Genomic DNA, 26,484 nt, shown 5'->3' with positions numbered 1-26,484 from the left:
TAACAAAATTACAATGAAATAAGCAATATCCCTTAATATAAATATTAATTATCCTAATAAATAAATTAACCAACTCCCCTTTACAAAATCTTAAGAACTCAAATGGTATATAGGAGGTTAAGAGCTCTGTTTCCTAAAAAAATCACTCAAAACTTTTCAATATCTTAAAAACAGTGAAATGAGCAATAACTAACATAAAAGAATACAAAAAACAAAAAATTCTGAAAAGCAAAGTATAATTAATGATATTTTATCTTATATTTTCAAGAGAAAAAATTACAATGAAATAAGCTATATCCTTTAATACAATTATTAATTATCCTAATAAAAAATTAACCAACTTTCCGTTGAAGAAACAAAATCATGCAAAACTTTTCAATATCTTACAAACAGTGAAATAAGCAAAAAATAACATGAAAGCAACTCAAAAAACATAAAATTCCGCGCAGAATTTTACTCTACAGAACAACTTTATCAAAAAAATCAATAAAAATGTATTATATATATGTAAAAATGACAATGAAATATGCCAATCTCTTAAAAACAGTGATATAAGAAATACGATGAAAAATTGTTGCCAAACCCACATTTCTAAAAGAATGAAACTATTCAAAATGAAGCGATTTCATCAAAAATCCATCAACAACAATAAGACAGGAAAACTGTTGCCAAAATCACATTTTCAAAGATGTGAGATGTGAGAAGTGTACTCGGAAGCTTCATTAAAAGAATTTTTGTTTAAATACAAAATATTATCATTTTTCCAAAATTCTTTTTGTAAAAGCAGTCACAAGGATGAAAGTTTAACGTGTCCAAAAATCAAAGAAAAATAAACTGTACATTTTTAAAAATAAACTTTTTTAGAAAAATCCCATTGAAAAAGTGTTAAGTTCCTTTGTTAAATAAATTCGTATTTAATCGATTTATTGAAACACAAAAAATTTATTTTAAGTTCGTAAAATAGCTAAGTGCCTACGTTTCATGACGATGTGAAATTGGAGTATGTAAATTAAATTTCCCTTTCCTATAGCCCATTATGTCTCAAAATGACGCGATTTCGTCACAAAACATAAAATAAAAAAAATTCGAATTCGAATTTCGAAAAAATCGCTTCGAGGTGCACTGGCTCTTGTCTAGATGTACCAAATTTCATAAGCCGTCGGCGTATTAGCTTACCCGCAAAGCGCGTACGAAAAACACACGCACACAGACAGACTCTTTCTTTTATTATATGTAGAGATTATTTTAGTAGAAATTTTTAACCTTGCTTTAGGAATTTGCAAGAGATGACACGAGAAGACATCTGTTATCGTCTCATACACCTTTAAAAGCCTTAAGATCTTCAAATATGTAACTGTTGCAGAATTGGTATATTTTATTTATTTTAAAAGAAAATACTTCCAACTTTTTACAGCCGACTATATTATATAGCTGCTTTGGGAACTACAGTAATCAGAAAGTTTGTGTTGCAACAAATATTTTTATAATTTAATCTACTTTGTGAAAAAATTTTTATGCGTTCACGTCATGTTTCCACCTTGCGCGCACAGTTTAAAACATTTTTTTGCATAATTTAATTCTATATGTAATATATAGCTTTTTATAACATTTGTAAACTACTGTGAACCAAAAATCCTAAGAACTTCATGTTAAATTTTTATTTTATTTGGGGTTGAGTTTATAAAATGTATTTTATTAAAAAAATCTGTAATGTTTTCGGGCATAAATTTTTTTAATGTTAAAATATTCATCACATTTTCGGTCCACTTAGAAGATAATGCCCATTTAAAGAATTCCATCAAATTTCAAGTATGTATCTTAAGCCATTTTAAAAATACCATGCGCGCAAGGTGGAAAAATAACGTGAACGCATAATAAATTTTGTCACAGAGCAGATTAAATTATCAAAATATTTGTAGCAACACAAAATTTATGGTTAATAGTTCCCAAAGCAGCTATATTATGTAGTCAGCTGTAAAAAGTTGGAAGTAATTGGTTTTAAAATATATAAAATATCCGAATTCTTGCAACAGTCACATATTCGAAGATCTTAAGGGTTTTAAAGTGTATGAGTCACCTCAAACAGTTATAGCTACAATTTTTTTTTTTTTTTATCGTACTTCGTTGAATACAGCAAAGCATATAAAACCTATATAGCCTAAGAAGAGCAGTGCTTTAACAGAAGATTTCCTGAAAAAAACTGGATCGTATTAAAGTTACATTTCGAGAAATCCAAGAAATTATCCATGTAGCCAGCCTGTTTGCTGGGATTCAAACCGGAATCGAATTGCCAGTGTTCAGCAATCTTCGTTATTCAGTTACTGGTGGACACTTATCGCTGAAAATATAGACGATTAATTGAGTGAATTTTATAAACGGGCAAATATCGCAGAGAATGAAAAACTGAATAATCGTCTTCTTTGTCTTCATAAGTACGAATTTAAAGCAATTTCGAATCATAAAAAGGGAAATTTTTAACAGGAATTATTCAAGATAGTTTTCGTACTTCAATTCGCCTTATTTTCAAATATTTTACTTCCGTACTTGCACAATCTGCGGTGTAAATGGATAGGTAAAGACTGTTGGCTCAGAGTGTTAAGTACGCGGGTTTTGGTATCGTATGCTTGTCTTTATATCAAATTTTATTGATGGACGTTTATTTTAAAAATTATCAATTAAATAATAAATTAAGAATAAATTTAAAAATACACTCAAATAGAAATAAATGATAAATTATTTACCTCAACTGGAACTCGCTGCGTTTCGTCAGTCAAACTTTGAGTGTCATCAGCTACTATGAAAATATTCTGACTGTTGTTACTAATATCATCAAGCAAAGACATTATATGCGCAAGTTTGTCATTTTCTTCCTCAAATTTCAGTTTGTTTTCAAGAACAGGGATCTCAAATGATTTCACATTTTCAAACACTAAAAAAAGAAAAATAAATAAGTAACTAAATAAACTTGAAAGGTTTCAGATTTTAAATTACGTCGAATTTTTTTTTTTTTTTAAATAGGGATGAGCGCCAAACTTGGCGAAAGCTTTTTATCTGGTGCGATTTTGATTTGGTTGTGGTTTCCGACGGTATGTTTTCTTGTGGCAAACCTAGAGCTTTATTTCGGTAATTATAAGAGTGCGAATTTTAGTGTAACCTGCACATTTTTTTTAAATTTAATTTTGAAATACTGTGCTTGTTTTTAAAAGCTTTACTGTTTAACATTATATATATATATATATATATATGTTTAATATTATATTTAGATAAACGTTTGCAGAAGGTTAAAGTGTTGTTGATGGGAGAACATTGGATTTCAGATGACGTGAAGTTATGAATGTTATTTACTTAATTTTATTTAGTTAATTGATATTATTATTATTATTATTATTTTTAATTTTGTTTCTTGCATGTGGCAATCAAAAGATGTGGAATATTTAAAGTTTTCAACGAAAGTTGTTTAGTGTGTTGAATTCCACGACGTTGTTTTATCATAATCAATTTCAATTTCATTCATGTTTGCACATAATAATCGCTGTTCACCCCTGAAACAAAAATTTGCTATTATGCTTACGTTTAAAACTCATTTCGCAGTGTTCTTATCTCATAAGTGTATATATTTATTTACTCAATAATTATTTACAAGAATTGTTCATTCTATTATTTTGTGATGAATTATATTGATAAGACTATGTTTTTACTTGCAAAGCTCTTGGGCTCATCTAGTATTTTATCATCTCATTTTGCTATTCTATTTACACAAAATAACGATGTTTTACTACCGCAAAACTTAAAACTTACTATTCTGTTTACGTTTAAAAATCGCATCTTAGTGCTTTCATTGCCGCCATAAAAATTCGCTAAATTTTGAAGGCCAAAATAATTTGGCGCCAACTTACCCCGCTTATGGAATATTAGCCACATTTTGATTTATTAAATATCATTTCAAACCATAAAATTCAGTTCAAGAGCAATATTGCAAAATAATTTTAAAATCTTTAGAATTTACAATACACAGTCTCGCGCGCTGGAGATAAAAATGATTTTCTGTACAACGTTGCCATTGCTCGCTTTGAAATCCCTGAGTTTCGCAATCAAAAATTCGTTAAAATTTTACAAAATATAAAATCGACAATAAAACAAATTCCAAATTTCAAATCTGGTCTTCCAGATTCGGGTGGAAACGTTCAATATTCAAAATTTGATGGCTGTAAGTACCGTTGTTTTATCACAATGCGAGAAACATACATACATGTAGGTAGATTCTTTCATTATTTAATTTCTTTAAATATAACACAAGGCGATAATACTTGGTGGAAAAAAATTTGAAAAGTGAAACAACACTTGTGGTGAATCAATGAAAAATGCCAAAACGAAATTAATACTCCTTCTGGGCAAATTGCCCCTTTGGACTTGAAAAAAAAATTCTTAAAATGCTATTTTTATTACAATTGAGTTAAATTAGGTGAATAGCATCACAAAATACCAACCAGTACGTTAAAAAAGTTATAAATTTAGTTAAACTTCATAATCTAAGCACGCTTTAATATCTTCAAGTATGATAATTACAAAAAAAAAATTTATTTACCCATTACCTTAGAACAATCAGATTCCTGCTTTGACAATTTTTATGTAATTTAATTATAAGCTGTGTATAAATGATTTGGGAATTTTTCAATACTTATGCTTCGAATATCACATTTTTCAAAACTGAAAATTCTGTTGCACTTCTAGACATCAAGAATGTTTTTCAATTATTACTATCATCTTTTCACAGTATTTCAAGGATTGTTTTTACGTAAAACAAGAGTCATGCTCATCGGAAATATTATAGAGAAAATTAGCTCCCTTCCTCAATAAAAAAGTTGAATTTTACTGCTAGATTTTTTTCCTGATTATTTGAATTCCAAGCGCAGTCTCGTTACGTAGGTTCTATTGGCAAATGTGAAGTTGCTTGTCTTCGTAATATTGTAAAGGCTTGTAAACAGTTGTGTGATTTACCCCTTAGAAATCATATTTTTGTCTCGGTGTGATTTCAGAAGAAGAGGTTGACTGCATAGGAGTTTTCATGATTTCCGCCATATGTTACGTAAATGCTAACTAAACATATGACTACAACAATTTAATATCTTTATTTGTGGAAGATACGTTTCTTATATGCTACTTTGGATGAGCTTAAATCTTGATTTATACAAAAACAAAACATGAGATACTGTAAAAAAGTTCGTAGTATGTAAATTTAAAAAATTTTCAGTCATTGTCTTATTTAATATTTATTATAATATTTGTCTTATTATAATATTTGTGCCATGGCTTTTACAAAAGTTTATCAAACTGAGGAAATTAATTTATTCATACTTAATACATCAATGAAGCTATTTACTATAAATAATGTCTATAGAATTAATACTTACGTTCTTCACAAAGGTCATACTCTTCCACTGTATCATTTTGGGGTGCATCAAAATTTCTTTCTTTCATCTCATCCAAAATACTTTCAGCTTCAGAAACGAGTTTATCTACATTGGGTCCCAATGATCCTCCAAGACCTTCAGAAAGCTTCCCCAGTTCATCAACAATTTCTGAAATTTAAATATTTCATTTAAATAAAATAAGAATTATCGCTCAGTAACAAAACAGCAACATTCATAGCATTAAAAATAATTCGCCGCCCAGACGATATAGTGGTTAGGGAAGCCTGGCTGCGATACCGAAGTACCCGAGTTCGAATCCCGGAGAAGGCATGGATATAAAAATTGTCTGTACCCTCATAGGAGGCAATGGTGGTCCAATAAAGACCAGATAATAACCTATTAAGATAATAACCAATAAAGATAATAACCTATTAAATGCCTCCAAAATAAAGAGACCTCCACGTCTGATCTTAGAAGTGGCCGATGCCGGGATAGGCAAGTCCCGCCTTTAGAGGGGGGGGGGAGAACTTTAAAAATAATAGGTTTACAAACAGAAACTTAATACTCAGTAGCTATTAAAATCTTATGAATAAGGGGGGGGACTTAACTTGCTTTCATGCAACTGTAACTAAAATTCAGATACATTGAATTATTGCTTGTTCGTTCCCAAAGAAAAGATGAAGAAGATGAAGTTATTTTAGGTATTAGTACAATTTCTTTGTTCTGCATATGATGACACAATATCATTGTCTTTCGAAAACAAACAAAATGTGAACAAGGAATTAACTGGTTCTCATTTAGGACAAGTCAGTCCAGAATGAGAAAAGAGTAGAAATTAATAAAAATGTGAATTAGCTGCGATAAACTGCTTGTAAAATAAACAATTTAATATTTTCCTTCAAAGTTTTATATGCAACAAGATGTACTTAAACATTTCATATTCTATCATTCGTTACAGTCCAAAATGTCAAATAAAAAATATTCGCATCAAGGAGCACGAATCCTATGTTCCAAAACGAGGAATAAACATACCTTTGATAGTTGAGCATAGTTACGCATTTAACCGTAATTTTGACTTCGGCGAATACGTTATAGCACAACTGCGCAAATCATAGCCCATAACCCAGCTGCGCGAATCAAGGTTTTCCCCTTTGTCTGTCCGGGGAATTTAACGATCTTAACGAATTTAACGACCATTCCGAAGAAGACCCTTCCCTTTCAAGAAGCTGAGGGGTTACTATTTAATTCTGCTTTTCGAAGCCAACAAGAAAAGAAAAATAGTGAAATAGAATTACATATCACAAGAACACGTAAAGAATATCTAATAAGCAGGCTAATCATTTGAATAACAGTAATAAATGCAAGTGCTAGCAAGAGAAAATAAAATGTATTAGTAAACACACATATTAGCATTGGAAACACGTTTCATTAATTACAGGCCTAGAGCAAATAGTGTTATAATAGTATTATAAATTAAATACTTATAAAGCATACGAATTTTATTTCTTATAATATTCTTCTTTTTCTTAATTTCTTATAATATTTTATTCCTTCTAAATGTATATAACTTAGCTTTATAATCTTTCAAACAAGTTCCACTTTCGAAGACCTTCCTTGTGAGAAATAATCATGGACAGGAAATAAAATTTTTGAATTAGTTTGGAAGGCTGACTGTCATATCTTGTTATTAAGAAACATTTTGTTGAGGATACTTTAATATCTCTTATAACATATAATTTTTGTAAAATCAAATATATCTAAAATGAATTATAATGCTTTGCCTTTTGCTTTATCTACAGTTTCTCTAATCAATTTTTGTAAAATCAAATATATCTAAAATGAATTATAATGCTTTGCCTTTTGCTTTATCTACAGTTTCTCTAATCAATTTTTGTAAAATCAAATATATCTAAAATGAATTATAATGCTTTGCCTTTTGCTTTATCTACAGTTTCTCTAATCAATTTTTGTAAAATCAAATATATCTAAAATGAATTATAATGCTTTGCCTTTTGCTTTATCTACAGTTTCTCTAATCAATTTTTGTAAAATCAAATATATCTAAAATGAATTATAATGCTTTGCCTTTTGCTTTATCTACAGTTTCTCTAATCAATTTTTCAACTTCAAGTGCTTCAATTCTTGTACCATCCGCATCAGAGCTTACTGCATCTCCTTCAGCATGTAAATGAGTAGCCTGAAAAAAGAATACGAGTATATATATATATATATATATATATATATATATATTATCAAGCAAAGCAGTAATAACAATTTTGACATATATATATATTGTTATATGTTCATAAACTAAAACTAAATACTTAACAGCTAAATAAAGGGCTGACTGAATTTCCCTCCTGAAAATATGAAATTTCTCCCCAGTGGTGAATTTTCCCTGGTTGAGAGCCACTGCAATAACTTTTCGCATCGTTAGCTCGGGGTTGTGCAAAGCTGACCAAAGTGGGGTCAGGTTTTAGACCTTTCTGCGCCAGTGAGCCTTATATGCGTATTATATAACCTATTTCCATATCAAATTTCATTAAACATATGTCCTTCAGTTCTGGAGATAACTAACCAAATGTGACAGTTCTCTTGACTTTAAATGTAATTAAACGCAAAAGAATTAATTAAACGCAAAAGATATTAATCTATTTTTTCATTAATTAAAAACTATAACATTTAAACATTATAATGACGAAATATTAAAGTTAAAAAAATGCATGGCTATAAATAGATAAAGAAACTGCACATTTCTAAAGAGAAAAAAAAAAAAAAAAAAAAAAAAAAACACATGCAAATCTGGGGTTTGATAACATATTCTGATGCAATGGGAGGAACATAATTTTATATCCAAAACTTATTACTATACGTATTATATGTTAATATTAAGAAGTACATATGCCTTTCATTATTATTTGACAAAATGAACAAAATCTGCATTAAAAGTTATGTTAAGAAAATAAATTTTAGATTATTATGACTATGCTTCATTTAAAAGAAATTTACACAAATTTTCATCAAATTATTCAAAATACTCGGGCGTAACATTCTATTACAAGTCGTATTTTAATTGTTAAATCAATCCTCGGTGAAGAATTTCCAACAGTTTGCCAGAATATGCGAAAATACATAAAGAGCTATGGCACTTTATATACTTTTTAAAAATTCTTAACTAATTTTATAAATTATACATACATGCTTTTCCCATAAATTACTTTGAACACCGTCGTTTTATTCATTCATAAACTGACCCAAAAGAAAATATGTCAAAGCTCACGAAAAGAAAGTGTATTGTAATCTATCTATCTATATATATCTAAAGAAGAAAGTTTATGTGCTTGTCCTCTAATAACTCAGTCACTACTACAGCTATCGTCACCAAACTTTCTACAATTCTTTTCTGAATCCTGGAAAAGGTCGACGTCCACTTTTTTCAAAAAGAAAAAAAAAAAAAAAGTAAGTAGATAAAATCGGAGATATTAATTAAAAACTCGGAAAAACGATCATTTTCGCCCTCATTTTTCCGAGTGGCAACAGTTTTGTAGGCTGAAGATTAAAATCTGCTTCGTTTCGAAAGTTGTTGCCACTGCTCGCTTTCAAATCCTAGAGTTTGCTAATAAAAAATTTCTAAGTTTTACGATGAACTAAAAATAGCATTGCCAAACATTAAATACATTATTCGCGATTCGAAAAATTCGTGGGAAGCCATTTCGACTATTCCCATCTTCGTACGACTTTAATCAGCCGAAATATTAATTAAAAACTCTGAAAGCGCTCATTTTCGCACTCATTTTTCCGAGTGGCAACAGTTTCGCGCATTGGAAATAAAAATGCTTTATTTCGAAAAGTCTACTGCTCGCTTTCAAACCGTAGAGTTTGTTTATCAAAAATTTATAAGTTTTACAAAATCTATACATATCAAAAAGAATGTCTGTTTGTGTGTGTTTGTTCGCGTTATTGATTTCTGATCAATTATGATACGCTTTTTGGCACATTTAATCAACTAAAATTGAATATAAGTGAAATATAGGATGGAACGTGAGCTTTTACGACCATTTGATTAGAAAGACTTAACTGTTTGTGTCTTTATATATAATGAGAGAGAATTAGCTTATTTTTCTATCGAAATTTTTTACGCGGGTTCTATATCGCATCAGACTGAGAAATGTATGACTATGAATCGTATTTTCCCCATCGTATTAGAGAAGGATTACAGCGGTATCGCTCTGTGTTGTTAGATGTATTAGTCTCAACTTAACATAACTGGCATCCGGTACTTCCGCTGGTAGAAGAAATAAAGGAAGTGAATGTTGTTTCTCAAAATGCAAGTTTTGGGTACATTCGAATTTAGATGGCAAAATTTTACAAACAGTTTTATCCAACATTCACTGTAGCCATGAAAAACATAGAACTTATTTTGTAAAAATTTCATCAAGGTAACTTTTTTTAGCATTTGTTTATACTAAAAGCTACACATATATCTGAAATTTTTTAAGCACTTGTTGAGCAAAGTATTGGGTGAAGATAGTTTAAACAAAACAAATCAAATGCATTTCGTATTCTGTAATCTACTCACATTTCGATCTAGTTGGTCTCTTTTCTTTTCTAACGTCTGAACACTGTATACCAAAGGACTGAAATCTAGTTCATTCGGATCCAAAAGCATCTGATCAACACCGAACTGTTTAAAAAATAATTCAGCATAAAATTTAAGCGTTCAAATAATGAAAACATATTATTAAAATACGTTCAATAACGAAACATTTACAGATGTTAAGCATTAAAAAAATCATTACATATTTGCAAGACAGTTACAAAATTTTTGCTTACCCTCAGTGCATCAGCAGTTTTGTTTACATTTTGCAAACGTCTGTTTGCAAAATAACTCAAGGAAACATCTTTCATTTCCTCCATTACAGGGTCAATTAGGTTCTCCAACAAATCAGTTATATCCAACAAGCCGTGGACGCAAGGATCACATTCTAAAGAGCATATGAAGAAATAAAGTATTAAAATAAAAGTGTAACAGAACTATTTAACCGTAACCGAACTATTTTATTGAACGCCATCTGGTGAAAAAATAGAGCAATCTAAGACAGTCGGCCTCCAGCCGCGATGATGTTAGGTTACCATGTATTAGATGTCTCCGTAATTCGAATGTGTATTCTGTTTCGTATATGTTTTATTTTTATGTATATTTTCTTTGTACTCGTTCCTGCGTGCTCTGTTAATAAATATTTTGAGCTAGCCGGCGTTTGTGCTTATTCAAAAATGGCTACATTACAAAAGGAGGATATCTAAAAATTTTCATCTCTTAGTATATTTTTGCAATTTTTTCAGGCATCAGTTATTTCTATGGATCAAATTTTCACGATTGCATGCTCCGTTAGTAATCGGAAGATCCGGAGTTCGAATCCTGGTGACAGCATATCTGATTCCTTCTTACACTTCTCGGCTTCCGTAAATTTTAACCGCGCATCTACCGAGCTTAGGTTTAATTTTGACTAAATGCATAGTTATGCTCTGAAAATGTTTTATGGGAATTCTTGATTTTTAAAAATTAAAAAAAAAAAAAAAAAGAAAAGAAAAAAAACTACTAAAATTGCTTATGTTATTCGTGCAATTTCATGTCAAAGGAACACTTTCATAATGTACTACTTTTATTCTGCTAGAACACTAAACATGAAAAGACACTTTATGAGATATAAAAATGGAAGATTTTATTTACATTCTCTGTTCATACTGAATGTTAAAGTACTTGAATTGCAAAAACATATTAAGTTAAATTTTAAATACATGTAGCAGAAGCTAAGCACGATAATTTTTTAATATTTTCCCTATATGAGAAATTAATTGAATATAACAAAAACGTAATAGAAACGTTTCTTTGAAAAAAGCAAGTATTCTATGTAAAATGTTACATTATTTTAGTACTCTAAATCGTAAAAAAAAAAAAAAAAAAAAAAAAAAACCCTTATATTCCGACTGAAAAATATTGAAATATTGTTGCCTTTTTTTTCTTCTAACACCAGTTGTTACGTTCGTACGGGGTTCGTGTGGATTTGTAGTGAATAACGACGACACTTGATGAAGTATCGAAACACGCTTTATTTACCAATATTCACCAGGACAGCTCCACAACACGTTTACAGTCGTCGAAGATCTACTAAAAACGCGCTGACACAATCAGCGACACAGCCTCCACGATATCAGGCTATAACGGTAGAAACAGCTTCACTGCAAAGCACCAGAGTACAGCTCCCGACTCTGCTCGGTTGTTCTCGGAACTCCACGTACTCTCGAGATTCTCCACGTTACAACTCGCGATGCACTCGACGACACACAGAGCACAACTCCCGACTCTTCGGTCCAGTCGTTCCCGGAGCTTAACACACTCTCTCGATGATGCACTAACCGCGATACACTAAGAGACTCTTTCGACGCACTCAACGACTAACTCGGCACTCGCTGGACGGCTGTCAACTCGATCGTCTACGCACGGACTCACTCGCTGGACGGCTGTCAACTCGATCGTCTACGCACGGACTCACTCGCTGGACGGCTGTCAACTCGATCGTCTCCGCACGGACTAACTAGATGAGAGGCACTATCTCGCACTCCAGACGAGGCACTCTGACTCGCCCTCTCGACCAGGCACACTCTGACAGCGGACCAGCAGGGTTTATATAGCTTTCGGCTTGTTGTGTTCGAGAACATTCTGGGCTAAACCGGTAAGAATTCGTTCCAGAAGGTTCTCCATTTGTTCATGGTATATCGCCAATTTTGTCGCTAAATGGGCGATTTCTCGCCAAATTTGGGAACCCTGCCTTCTTTTACTATTTTATGGCAACTCTAAACCTGCTTTGCGGGAAAGCTATTTCACCGCGCCTGCACATTTCGTAACAATATGATAAAAAAATTTCGTTTTAATTTAAGTGTTTACTTACCTAAACAACCTTCATTCTTTACAAAGACCCATCGGTAAGGACAACTGTCACATTTGGGTCCAATAACTCCTGGTAAGCAGTGACATTGCCCATTGATAGGATTGCAACCAACACGAGCAGAATACTTTTCGTCACAGTTGCAGGCTAAAAACGTTTTACAAAGGTTTATTCATAAACAAAAATAACTATTAAAACATCAAAGACGGTATTAGAACATTAGAGAACAACTCTTTATACTACAACCACTCAAATAACAACAATTAAAACATCAGAGATATAAGCAGAATTTTCTTATTGAAAGTTCTAAAATTTCCGTATACAATTTAAGATAATATATGCGTTTATACAAGTAAAATATGACTTATTAATACTTAAAATCTATAATTACAAAAGCTAAGAAATCAAGTGTAAAATCAGTATTCTGCTATATGATTTTTTAAAGTAGTCTTTGAAAATAAGTCTAAAATTGGTGTGCAAAATCAAAAGATAACTTTTAAAAGTCTGCATTATTTGTGATTTATGAAGGGAACGTACTTGATTTTTTTTAAATAAGGTATTTCACCCGCCTTCTTAGCAAGCCTTCGTGGTGTAATTGTCAGCATGTTCGGCGCGTATTCAAGAGGTCCAAGGTCAAGTCCTGGCGAGGGCACTGCACTATTACTACAACAAGGGCACCGTAGAGATAATGAAGCAAGTGCATGAAAAGAATTATGTCAAAGAAAATGAAGATTAATGTAAAATGTAGAGGGGCGGCCAAACCGTCAGATTACTAGCAACGATTAGGACGACTTCCTAATCCTGTAGTGCCATTAACTTAGTTTGGCGTAACAGGTTAAATAAAGTGGCCATATATATCTCCTGCTTAAAAAGAAACTGATATCTCTAAAATTTTAAATGAATGTTCTTAAGGATTTAATGCGCTATTCATATACACATAATATTTGTATTGCGGAAATGTATACATAATCACAAAAGACACGAATCATGATACTTTCAGTATCTTTAATAGAAATCGTGTATTGTGTGTAATCAGGGTGAGCTAATACACATAGCTAAGTCTAAACTAAACTAAACTTAGCTGCGCAACAGCTCTAGTGGGGCAAGGCATGAAATCTGCCCGAAATCTGCTTTGGGGCTATCCGTGGGTTCGGCCCGAAATTCGTGGGTTCCGAGATGCGTGAGCATATGCCCTGAACAAGTGATCAGCTTGTTGCAGGACCCCCGGTGTTTAGTTCTCAAGCGAACCTGGTACTCATTTTATCGACCTGTTCAAGGAAAGAAAGGCTGAATCAACCTTGCCCAGCCCGGGGATCGAACCTCGGACCTGTGGTGTTGCTGCGCAACGCGCTATCCACACCGCCACCGGGCTTCCTAGCTGTGTTTATCCATGAAATTAAACAGATTGTGAATTTAGTCATATTGTGTTCCCTCAGTTTCCTCGCAGTCTAGGTTTTCAGATCTAACTCTCCTCTTTAGTTTCTTACATTATTAATCTCCTCTATTTTCAAATCACTCGTTTATATTGATGGTAAATTAATATTCAAATAATTATTAGCAAATATTTTTTTAATTTATTAGCAATTAATTTAATTGAATTTCGCTTTATGATTATTAAAACGAATTTGGATTCATTCTTAAGGCATGAAGGAATTAAAATTGATGCACAGAATTTTAAATAAAAACCCAACAGTTTTAAAAGAAAAGTTACTAAACAATGAAATTTTGTTCGTGAATTCATCGATATTGTAAGTTACTACATGTGTTTATACTTAGAAATACAGGTGTTGAATAGGTGATAAAAGATTTATGCCAATACATATAAATCAAATTCATTGTTAGTTCTCTAGTTTCGTGTCATTTCTTATTATATGCATTTTTAAAATTTTATCTCCTTTTGGGTAACATATTATTACTGAAAAATGCTTCTCTTTTCAGCATAAATGAGCATTATTAATATGGCATTTTAAATCTTTATTTATTTATTACATACAGTTATGTACACTGCGAAAAAAAGACAGTTCTATATCTCCCGTTCTACCGGGCCGATTGACGAAATTCAAATTGCATTTTCCATGTCTCGAAAGGGCGACTTAGGGTATATATTAGATTTTTGTATAGCATTGTTCTAACATAGGTATTTTGACACAAAATCGGGCTTTTTATGAAATAACATACCATTTTTTTTTCCATATTTCGATTCTCCGAGTGAAATTATGCCTTAATTTTAAATTTTGTAATTTGGTGCGAAATTTACGATGAAATTAAAAAATTTAATTTGGCGCTTTTTTTTTTTTTTTTTTTTCAGTTTGCTTCAAGAATAATTGACTTCACGAACTTCTTAATATATGGAAACCTATTTTCCTTTCCCTTCCATTGTGGATGGCCGGAAAAAAGGCCACAGCGTTCCTAGCTTTTGACAATGTGCATGAGTGGAAAGTAAGTCACATGGTTTCTACTTCCAAATAATTTTAAAAAAGCGCCTGAACCACATTTGATGTTATTATCGCTTTCAACAAATATGCTAAATTTCAAAACGCGCCAATATATAAATTTACGTTTATCTTCGGAAATTTTCATAAAAACTGTAATTTTTTTTAGGTATGCTTAGAAATACATCTACTTTAAAATGATGGCAAACAATTTTATAGATTATAATTCAAAATGTTTTTGAAAAATTTATAAAAATTATTTAAAAATACCAATTTTTAAAATAAACCATAAAAAATAAGTTAATTTCATTTGGAATGAACCTAAATTTCGAAATATCAAAGGAAGAATGAAATACGTTTCCTTTAAAAAAAAGATATTAATAAATATATATCAAATTCAATTTACACTGAGAAGCTAAAATTTTGAGAGATAATTTTTTAAAACCTACTCCTGCGATCTTTACAAAACTGAACAGTTTGGCATAATTTGAGTCCTAGAATCGAAATATGGAAAAAAATTGGCATGTCATTTCAGAAAAAGTCTGATTTTTTGTCAGAATACCTACATTAGAACAAAGGTATATATAAATCTAATACATATCCTAAGTAGCGCGTTCGAGATATGAAAAACGCAAGTTGAATTTCATCAATTGCCCCAGTAGAACGGGAGATCTAGAGCTCTCCCCCCTTTTTTTGTTCGCAGTGTACCATAAGCAACAATAAAAATGCATCCGTTTCTAATGACGGTTAAAGAAATATAATAACATTATTGTGACTATAAATTAAACTTCCACACAAATTAATTAATGTTTATTTTTATATATAACAAAGTTTAGTTTTTCATTTGGACTTTCAGTCTTTTTAATGTTAAACATCGATACTGCACAGTAAATAGTGTAACGCAAACATTGTTACTGGAAGATATTTTAGAAATTTATTGTGGAAAAAAAATAAACCATTTTCAAAGTTACATTTTTTAACACCGCCGTTTACTCATTGGAAACAAAACTCTTTTTTTTTTTCTTGGTGAATACTTTAATTTTGCATTAAAACTCTTAATGATTTTGACGGTGAGAAATTAAGACATTAACAGAAGCTAAAATTTTCATTTAAATTTATAAAAACACGTTTTCAACTGCGTAAATTAAAAGAACGAATACCTTAAAATACTTATTCAAATACAAAGCAGTTTTGAAAATGTCGCAAAATACTGGAAGTACGCTGCATTCTATTCGTGGTTGCTATGGTTGCATGAGGAGATAAAAGCCTAATGCGTGAGTACTCATTTGTAACTTAAATTTATAACTTGTTATTATTAACATCAATCTTAAGTGTACACCTTATAGTCTTTACATCTCGAGTATCATACATGAAACATCGATTCCGTGAACTGCACGGTCGCTGAGAAGTCGTACATAGGGGAGTTACTTTATGACCATCCTGTACATAACTGTACATTGAATTTTAAGTACTTTAAATAATAATCAAATAAATCGATTAACATATTTTATAACTGAGTATTAATATTCCATTATAATTTCTACGAACTGTTCTCCCATTCTTATTAAAATGAATACAAACAGAGATCTTCAAGAAAGTGATATATGAATTAAATGGTAGTGGATTGTTATAAAACGTGCATGTGAGTAAGTTATGTCTATATTATTTAGCAAATAAAGTATCTGCTTACAAATACATCCATCCACTGAATACTGCCAGTAGCCTGGTTCACAAACATCACAAGTTATACCCGCAGCACCAGGTTGACAATCACATTCACCAGTTTCTAAATCACATTGTTCAGCTTTTGAGGCAGGTCCACAATTGCACGGGCGACATCCACTGCAACCCGAAAAGCCCCAGTGATTTGGCTGTAAGCGAATCATGATATCAAAAATAGTATATCGAATGGAAAATAAATTCAGTCATTAATATAAAATAGATTTTTTTTTTCAAGCTTAAAAACATATTTTAAAGCCAAATACATTATACAAATTTTATAAATTAGTAACCTGAAATAATATATTTAATGTATAATAATAAAATTTAGTTTAATAATTATGTTAAATATTATCAAATAAATATGCAATTGAAAACGGATCTTAATAAGAGAATTTTATAACGAAACATAAATTGATAGTTGCCGTAAACATAGTTCATAATTATCATTGTAAATTCATAGTTAGCGTAGTTAGTATATTCATCACGTAAAAACACAGCATTTAAGTATTTCGCTCGCCTTCTTAGCATGATTAGGTCAGTGAAATGGTTAGCACACTAGGCGAGTATTCGAGAGGTCCGAGGTTCAAGCCCAGGCGAGGGCATTGCTCATTTTTCATGACTCCTGCTTCAAAAAAATCCTGATGAGTCTAACAGTGGCGCCCAAACTAAAGCAGGTGGTGGATGATGATTCTCCATCACCAGGATTTGGCGACTGGGTCCCCTAAGCCCCAGTGTTCCTTTAAAAGGGGGAGTATATAAAGTTTTTCTCCAGCCTTCGTATCAGCAAATTGTTCAGCGAAAAGTTCGGCTTTCTCGTCATCTGTGTAAGCAAAACCGCTCCCGTTACAGATGGGTTTGTTATGTGAGCTGGAGCTTAACAAATTTTTCACAAATTTCCAGACATTATTATTGTTGAGGTTAGATCTTCGATTTTGTGATTCCAAGCTGCAGTTTTGTGCTCTTGAATTTTTTGCTTCATGCGGCGGTTGAGGCCATTTGTTTCCTCAAACACCGTATTGAATTTTCATCAACCTCTGATAAGATGCTAAGAAGGAGCGGAGAAGGATGGCTGAAGAGTTACTGAATAAAAAAGAATTAGTTATATTCTTAAAATATATTTTGATATAATTGCCTTAAAAATGAAGTACTTGCCATAGCATGGCACGAGGTCCAATGGAATATGGTAAAAAAGTGACACCGGAAATAAGCGAACTTCTTGTTTCTTAAAAGCGCAGGGGGAGGGAATCCCACCTCAGTATTTCGCTAAGTAATCTTATTGCCAAGAAGGATTTCTGCAGACTTTTTTCGAGTGATAATTTGGTCATTAAAGCACTGACACCGATTTCCTAAGATGGCTGAGTATTCTTCCTTAGTAGTATTCATGTTTCACACTATTCTAGAAACAAAGGCCATATTAAGGAGCGATCGCCCAGCTGCTACAATTGATACAGCGCGAACTTTCAACAGGCATCATATGTCTAACTTGAGTAAAACATTATACTTTACTATACACATTTTAACACAGTTTTTCTTTAGACTGCTAATTCCTATTTCTCATTTGAAGCAGTCTTTATTGCTTAAATTTGTAAAATGTGTTGCATAATATAAGCTAGTAGAGTCTTTGTCTTTTGCAGAGCATTTACAGTAGACCCTACGTACAAGACTGCGTAGCGAAATCTCCCTATGAAAACAAAAATGTAAAATCACAATAAATTAGGATGGCTGAGCGATTGGCTCCTTAGTTATCTAAACTGCTAAATCGGCTGCACACAGCAAAGCCGAGCCTAGAATATAATCTGAAGAGGGTGGCTAATACCAAATATAGAGCTATTCCAAATACGCAGCATAAACTCGGAACTAACTCTGCTACTACTCCTACGAACTCTTAAAACGCAGCTTAAATACTGCTTTTTTAGAATTTAGCTTTAATTTTTTAGAATTTTACAAACTACGTCATTAAAATTTACTTTCTGGCAGGAAACTGAAATCAGGAGGGAAAGGAAAGTCAACTAAAAGTAATTGGTTAGAATACAATAAGGCTAATATTATGAAAGTCGTTGTCTGAGCTTTTTGTCAGCGCCGAAAACTGTCTGTTTCAACCCCACAGGCAGATAGCTCTAGGTTGCTTTGCCAGTATTAAACTATCCAATTCATTCCTATTTTATAAAGCTATTACTGCGTGTTGCCGTGTGTAACTACTGCAAAACCTTTCGTGGAAACCACCTCTTATACACAATTACCTGAGAAAGTAAGGTATATCTTAGAACATAAATCAAAAACAGGAATGACTATCACTTTTCTAACGTGACCATCTTCATGACCATTCAAACTGTCTGGAATTGTCTTAGGAACAAGAATAATGTTTTGTATATATCTTCAATACGACAGCTGTATAAACTACCATGTATAGTGAAACTCTCTAAGACGACCATCCTTAAACAGACCCTTGTATTTTGGTCTTCTGTAGAGCTAGTCGCTTTAGAAAATATAACAACTACCGATATTTAGTACAATTAAACTTCATTAAGACGGCCGCCATTGGTTCCAAATAATTTTGGCATTATGTAGAACTGGTTTTCTTGGTGAAAATGTTTATCCGTTACGTTCAGTACCCCATAATACGGAAACAATTAAATTTTTCTGTTTCACACTTTAGCTTCAGTTTGGCTTCAAAAGGTAAACTTAGCAGTAACCCTTCAACATTTTGAAAGGGAACAACCCTGTTAGATATTTTTTAAAGCTGCTCTGTCTGTCAAATGTCTTCTTCGGAAGGTGTGAAGATGGTTGTGATGTATGACGGTAAGGAAAATATTTTTTGCACATATGACTTTTTGAGGACAGAATATTGCTATTGCAATTTTTCGTCTTGTCAGTTAGACTACATCGACGATGTTAATACCCCACATTATTTTTTATCATTGTTTCCAAATCAAAACGCAGAAAATTTGGTAGATTATTAAATGACCATGGTAAATCATGTGAGGGTTATTTAAGAAGGTATGCTTAAGTTGAGAATTTTGCGTAGGAAACTTGCTCATATTAAGTCAAAATAACCATACAAAAGTCTTGTGAAGTCAGCTCTTTACTGTCGATAGAATCCGGACGGAAATACCAGTTCCAGCAGTCGTATCATCGACTGCTAGAACTGCGATCGCTCTAGCAGTTTAGCTGTTCGTTAGTGTAGTGCAGAAAGACTTACTTAAAGTACTTAGAGTCACAAAGCATTTGGCAAATTCAACCTGCACTTAGAATTTTCAGTAAAGGGGGCAAACAGTTTTCTTTCAAAAGCATTTTAATATTATAATTATTCTTTAAGCAGTACACTTTGCCTTCAAAAATACATTCTACTTTACAGCTTTGAATAAATTGTAGGCTTTTATGGCGCTACTTTCTGAAGTGAGATTTGTCGACTTGAGGTATTTAATAAAACTGTGTCTCAGTTACAATTGCGAACCATTAAAACTAATGTGATTCAAACTTACCGCACAGCGATCACAATACGGAGGTTCTACATTAGGCAAACAGATACATTCTCCATTCTCATGGTCGCAGGTTCTGTAGCCGCATTCATTACAATTGCATTCTAGAAAAAAAGTTTTCAGTGCATTGAAAAAGGAAATAACGACAAATGCTAAAGGTACAAAATTTAATGGCAGAAGCTTATCAATAAAATTTTTACTAAAGCTTTTAAGATAAAATACTTTTCATAAAGCATTTCTTTGGAAGATTTAACAGGAGTTTCTTCAGACAAATATTTCTTAACAGTAAATAAGAAATGTAGCTTTTCATTTTTACATTATAAATGTTTTCTTCAGAACTTTAGAAATATTTTTAAGAATATATATATAACATGAAGTTTTTGTATTTTGGATAATTCTAGATTTCCTGTTAGTCATTTTAATGTAACTCACTTTTACAGTCCTTTTTAGCGATAGCGTCTCCATAGAACCCTGGTGCACAGAGTTCACAGGCTGCACCATAGGTGTTGTTTAAGCATAAAATGCAGTCACCAGTTACAGAATCACAGCTCCCTGGTTTACTAGGATCAATGTTCCCGTGGCATTGACAAGGCTGACATGTACTCCCTGGTTTTTCAGGATTTCCAAAATAACCAATGTCACATCTAATCAATGAAAGATAAAATATGAGATTATATAAAAATGTTACACGTATGCGAGACATGAAATACCTCTCATATTATTCTACAATTTTGTGAGAAATACTATAATTATTTATGCATTTGGAATTATTGATGTATTTGCAATAACGTATAAATTACATATGGATATATAGTATCATTAGCAACATTGTTGCGGAATGCGAAAAATATGGGATGTACAGGGTGTACCATAAATGTTGCGACAAACTTCTAGGGGAGGTAGGGCACATCATAAGGATTAAGAATTGTATAGGAACCTATACCCGGAAATGTTAGGGGTAAGTGGTAGCAGAGGTAGAAGAAGGGAAAAGAAGCAAGAGTGATTAAGTTGAAACATTTATTGGACATGAATACCAATGGTGTACGACAGTTTGAATGTTACAACAGATGCTCGAAGTTTGCACCATCAGACGCCAAACATGCCTCACACTGACGGACCATTTGAATGCCGCGAATTATTTGATCTTCCTGGAGCAGGTTCTTCCCGATTTGCTTGACGATGTTCCACCAAATGTGAGGCGCAACATACGATTCCAACATGATGGGGGTCCCTGCTCATTTTGGACTGGATGTTCGTAGCCATTTGAATAAATCATTCTCACATCGATAGATTGGACGTGGTGAACCAGTTCCCTGCCCCCCCCCCCCACGCTCACTGATTCATCCAGCCTTGATTTCTTTTTGTGGGAAGCCATCAAAAGTATCGTGAACCACGATCCTATTGTGTCTGAAATGGATCTCGTGACAAGATCCGCCTGCGCAGCTGCTACAATCAAAGAAACTCCCAGTGTGTTTGAATATGTCCGGCAATAAATGATCCGTCGGTGTCAGGCATGTTTGGCGTCTGATGCTACAAACTTCGAGCATCTGTTGTAACATTCAAGCTGTCGTACACCATTTGTAATCATGACCAAAAAATTTTTCAAATTAATCACTCTTGTTTCTTTTCCCATCTCTACCTCTGCTACCACTTACCCCTGACATTTCCGAGCACGGATATGCGATTCTTAATCCTTAGGATGTACCCTGCCTCCCCTCGAAGTCTGTCGTAACATTTAAGGTACACCCTGCATACAATACTAATTAATTATATTTTTCACGCTTTTAGTTCATAAATACTTATTAAATTTAGACCTCAAATATAAAAAGATCTGCAACCTCAATTAATTTGCCTTTGGACTTTAAGTTCCTTTTCTGTTAGAATTTATTAAAAATTCTAAAAAGCTGTTCTAGTTGTCTGAAATTCTGTCAAGTCTTGGTTTCAACTTCTAAAACTATATAACGAAATTTTTAATGCATTAGACATACAGACAAAATGTGACACTATAAATACATATATACCAAATTTCTTAAAGATATATGTAAGCTATTACTAAATTGCAATAACGTTATTTTTTTTAAATCGTAAAATACCATTGTTATTGGCCTTTTCCCCTCTTGTAAGACAAGCATTTTCTTATCTGCCTTTCTAGAATTTCATCAGATACCAATTAAGAAAACGCTAGATTAATTGTCATAAAACCGCTAAAATGAGCAAAATTGGTTAAAAATTAATATGATTTCGGTATTCACTCAGAAGTTTTAAAATAGGAAACTGTTTACAAGATAATAGTCTCAGTAACGTCACTAGAATTAAAGGGATACTGAAAAAAATATTTGTCAAAATAAAGCCATTGAGAACATGAAAATAATATGTAAACCATATGAATTAAAACAAAATTTATCCACCCATAAAAGTGATACAGCATAAAAATGTTTACGGATAGGATTTATTACATAATATTGATAAGTCACTCAAATTAGGGACATTTTCTGACCTAAATAATAATTGAATTTCACACAGCAAGCAGGAACTGTCAGTGAATTTTGAAGAAAAATTAGATTATCAGATAAATAAAAAAATCTTTTAGGAAAACAGGCTTAATTGCATAAAAGCTCATTTCTGAAAAACAATTTTTTAATCAAAATGAAAACAATTACACAAAATTTGCAATAATTTCCAAGAAAATTGTCTTAATACAAAATTATAATACTAACACTTCACACCGCAATCCATAATATCCAGGTTTACATTTGCAGCTGATTTCCAGTCCACTTGGAGAAATTTCACAACTTTCAGCAAAACTAGAAAATGAATTTTAGGACGTAAATTTACATGATGTAATAAATCGTAGAAATTTATTGGATTATCCGGAAAGTTTTGCGTCTTTTCAAATCGAAGAGCCTTTTCTTCTAATTATTTTGTTACTGCTGACAAGGGATGACTTTGATCAAAGCTAATGTTTAAATATGGTCTTTTCTGCTCACATTGTGTAATTCTGGCATGTACTGCAGCATAATTTTTGTTTCAGTGTAGTGCGAAGAATGGAGAACTTAGAAATTCATTTTCGTCATATTTTACTCTTTTAAATTAAAAAAAAAAGTGCTACGAAATATGAAATCGATAATAAAACAAATTTCAAATTCAAATTAGGGCTTCCACATGTCCATATTCTATTGAAGATTACGTTATTCAAATTTTGCTGATTCCAGGTACCGTTGTTTTATCACAGTGCGAGAAACATACATACATTTATGCAGATTCTTCATTATTTAATTTCTTTAAATATAATACAGGGCGATAATATTTGGTAGCAACGATTTGAAAAGTGAAACAACGCTTATCGTGAATCGAAGCAAAATGCCCAAACGAAATTAATAGTCCTTCTGGGCAAATTGCCCCTTTGTACAGTCATTCGAAGAAGACTGGGAATGTAAGCCGCTATGATGTATGGGTAACCTACACTTTAAAAAAAAAAAAGCTCTTATCATTTTCTTAAAGGTTACTATGCAATAAAGTTGCAAGGGAAAGGTCATGGGGTAAGCCGAAAGAACCTTCTTTAGTAACATCTGGAGGAAACGTTTGTATGATCAGAATAAAAATAAATTGTATATTATGAATTGTTGTCACCACATCAAGCAATAAATTCGGAAAAATACGGTTCAAAATGGCAGTTATAAAAGTAGAAACTGAAGCAAAGTGACCAGAACTCCTTAATTGCCGAGGCGTTGTTTTCCATTATTATAATATTTGACCCCACATTTCGATGAATGTGAGGTAGAATATGGCTGTATTATTTTGTGTCACGCCCCCCCCCCCATATTCACTAGAGCTTGCCCCCCTTCGATTTTATACTCTTCAGATCACTTCAGAATCGTCTGAACGGCCTGAAAGTCATTTCTTTGAAGACTGTTAAATAGCATCTCAGTAACCTGCAATAACTTTTTTATTGTAAATGTAATGACTTCTTAAAAAAAAAATGAATTTCTAGCTGCAAGATAGATGGAGAAAAGTCATAGCGTAGACACATTAGGGTGTTTTGTTTGTTTGTTTGTTTGTTTTTTTAAGCAGGAGAGATGAAAAATTAGCAACGCTTTCGCCGGGAATCGAACCACGGACCTCTGGAATACGCGCCCAGCGTGCAGACCACCACACCAAGAAGGCGGGATAAATACCTTATATACTCCCCCTTTTAAAGGGTGACGGGAGTTTTAGGGGACCCTAGTCGCCAAATCCTAGGTGTGGAGAATCATCATCCAACACCCTTTTAGTTCGGGAGCCACTATAGAGACATTAGTTTTTTTTTTTCGGGGGGGGGGAAGCAGGCAAGATGAAAAACTAGCAACGCCTTCGCCGGAAATCGAACCGCGTAAATTTGGAATACACCCCCAGCATGCAGACCGCCACACCACGAAGGCGTGCCAAGAAGGTGGGAGAAATACCTTATAATAGAACAAAATGGTGCTTATGTGATTCCATGAATTTGTTTCATGTTTTTGTACTTCTTCATTAGCATTTACTCGTATCATCAAAAAACCGCAGAACTTTCCGGATGACACAATATTTCATGAAACGTGCATTCTTTTTTTAAAATCTATGCATAATAAATTTGAATATTTACATAAAGTATGCTTTAGAAATAATTAAATGCTGGTATATTAATAGCAGATTTGATGCAGCATACAATTACATAAATTAAGAAAACATGAATTAAAGAAATAGGAAGCATTTTTATATCATTTTTATTACAATTTAGCTCCAATATCAGCTGTAAGTCATATTAGACACGAAAAAAAAAATTGACAAATATTTAATGAATTTAGCAAATAGTAAATCGAGAAAGGAAAATACTTACTTGTTTGTCTCAGTTGGTAATGGGCAAGCACAACGCAAGCAGTCATAAGGTGTTCCTTGGGTAGAATCGCCATGAAATCCCACATCACACTTTTCACAATGGTCGCCAATTGTGTTATGCTGGCATCCCTGAATAAGTCATTTGAAGGCAAAGATAAATCAACTAACTAAGTATAAAACTCAGTAGTATTAGTTTTATAATTTCAATTGATATGTTAAATAATCACATCAGATAGTACATATTACATTAAAAAAATTGCAATCAGCAATTTTAAAATTTAAACACTAATTTATGATGAAAATTGTGCTTACTATACACTTCCCGGTGTTAACATCGCATGTTTGCGCGTGGCCATGACACTGACAAGGAACACAGTACCCTAAATATGGACCTGTCTTTGAGCGATAATAACCTGGAGCACATTCCTAGTTATAAAAAAGTAAACAACAAATAAATAGGTAAATAATTAAAAATCATTAAATAATACATAAATAAAATATTTGACAGAGGTAATTTGCAAAGTAGCATGAAATATCTTTATTCCGTGGAAAAAAAATAGTATTTGATAAACCCTCTATTTCCAATTCTGTTATAAGAGGAAACTATGATGTTAAAAGAAATCCCAGATGCACCGAAAGTAACTTTCAGAGTTAATAACTTGGTCTTAGGGAACCAGACTCGGCCTGTAGACTGAAGCCATATAATGACAACAAAGTAACGTTTCTAGTATTATAGGTTTCACACTATTTTCACTCTTCCAAAACATTCAGACAGGCACATAGTTTCACCAAATCATATGCGGAGGCTCTCAGGTTATTCAAATACTCATTATAAACATATCTGCAGCAGGCTGTACAGAGCCTACATTGTATTAACTCTTTTGTGATTTACAGGGATCAGATGACTCCCTTTCTGATTCTCCAGTGTTTTCAGCAGTTGAATAGTTAAGTGAGTAGCAGATCCAGTAACCCCTGGTAACATCCACTCTCCTTTCAACACTGGAACAAAGGACCGAATGTCTAGATACAAGTCCATGCATCTGAACTTTTGATACAACTGAACTTCTAGATAAAGTCCATGCATCTGCACTTCTGGTACAACTGAACTTCTAGATAAAGTCCATGCATCTGAACTTCTGATACAACTAAACTTCTAGATACAAGTCCATGCATCTGAACTTCTGGTACAACTGAACTTCTAGATAAAGTCCATGCATCTGAACTTCTGATACAACTAAACTTCTAGATACAAGTCCATGCATCTGAACTTCTGATACAAATGAACTTCTAGATAAAGTCCATGCATCTGCACTTCTGGTACAACTGAACTTCTAGATACAAGTCGATGCATCTGAACTTCTGATATAACTGAACTTCTAGATACACGTCCATGCATCTGAACATTGATTTTTGGACTTTTTCATGTTGAAAGAAAATGTAGTAGAATATTTGAATTACAACGTAACGCAAAACTATCTACAGCATCCAATCTTGTTAAAGGTTACTCAGAGTAGTGTTTATGCAGAACAGTGAACCTTTTCAAGCCAACCATACTGCTAGGCAGTTGTAAATATATCGGGTGTTTCTAAATGAATATCGGGGTTTTAACGCTTTGTAGTATTTATTACGTAAAACTTAA

General features: G+C 32.6%; 1 protein-coding gene across 1 annotated transcript in view; it reads right to left on the bottom strand.

Moving 5' to 3' along the window:
• The window catches only part of LanA (laminin subunit alpha), a 189,291-nt gene that overhangs the window by 49,324 nt on the left and 113,483 nt on the right, over positions 1-26,484 (bottom strand). The window contains exons 29-40 of the mRNA XM_085826882.1: positions 25,158-25,271; positions 24,847-24,974; positions 22,709-22,795; positions 20,424-20,635; positions 19,995-20,095; positions 16,481-16,661; positions 12,362-12,505; positions 10,245-10,396; positions 9,991-10,095; positions 7,497-7,608; positions 5,412-5,579; positions 2,742-2,929 (exon numbers count right to left, since the gene is read on the bottom strand). Of these exons, the coding sequence (XP_085683008.1) occupies positions 2,742-2,929; positions 5,412-5,579; positions 7,497-7,608; positions 9,991-10,095; positions 10,245-10,396; positions 12,362-12,505; positions 16,481-16,661; positions 19,995-20,095; positions 20,424-20,635; positions 22,709-22,795; positions 24,847-24,974; positions 25,158-25,271 (1,692 nt within the window). The remainder of the gene's footprint in view (positions 1-2,741; positions 2,930-5,411; positions 5,580-7,496; positions 7,609-9,990; positions 10,096-10,244; positions 10,397-12,361; positions 12,506-16,480; positions 16,662-19,994; positions 20,096-20,423; positions 20,636-22,708; positions 22,796-24,846; positions 24,975-25,157; positions 25,272-26,484) is intronic.

The sequence above is a fragment of the Stegodyphus dumicola genome, chromosome 11 (genome assembly GCF_044657685.1).
Source record: "Stegodyphus dumicola isolate Sdum_Otavi_A_Nest chromosome 11, ASM4465768v1".
Lineage (NCBI taxonomy): Eukaryota > Metazoa > Arthropoda > Arachnida > Araneae > Eresidae > Stegodyphus > Stegodyphus dumicola.
This window is presented reverse-complemented; position numbering and strand designations above follow the sequence as displayed.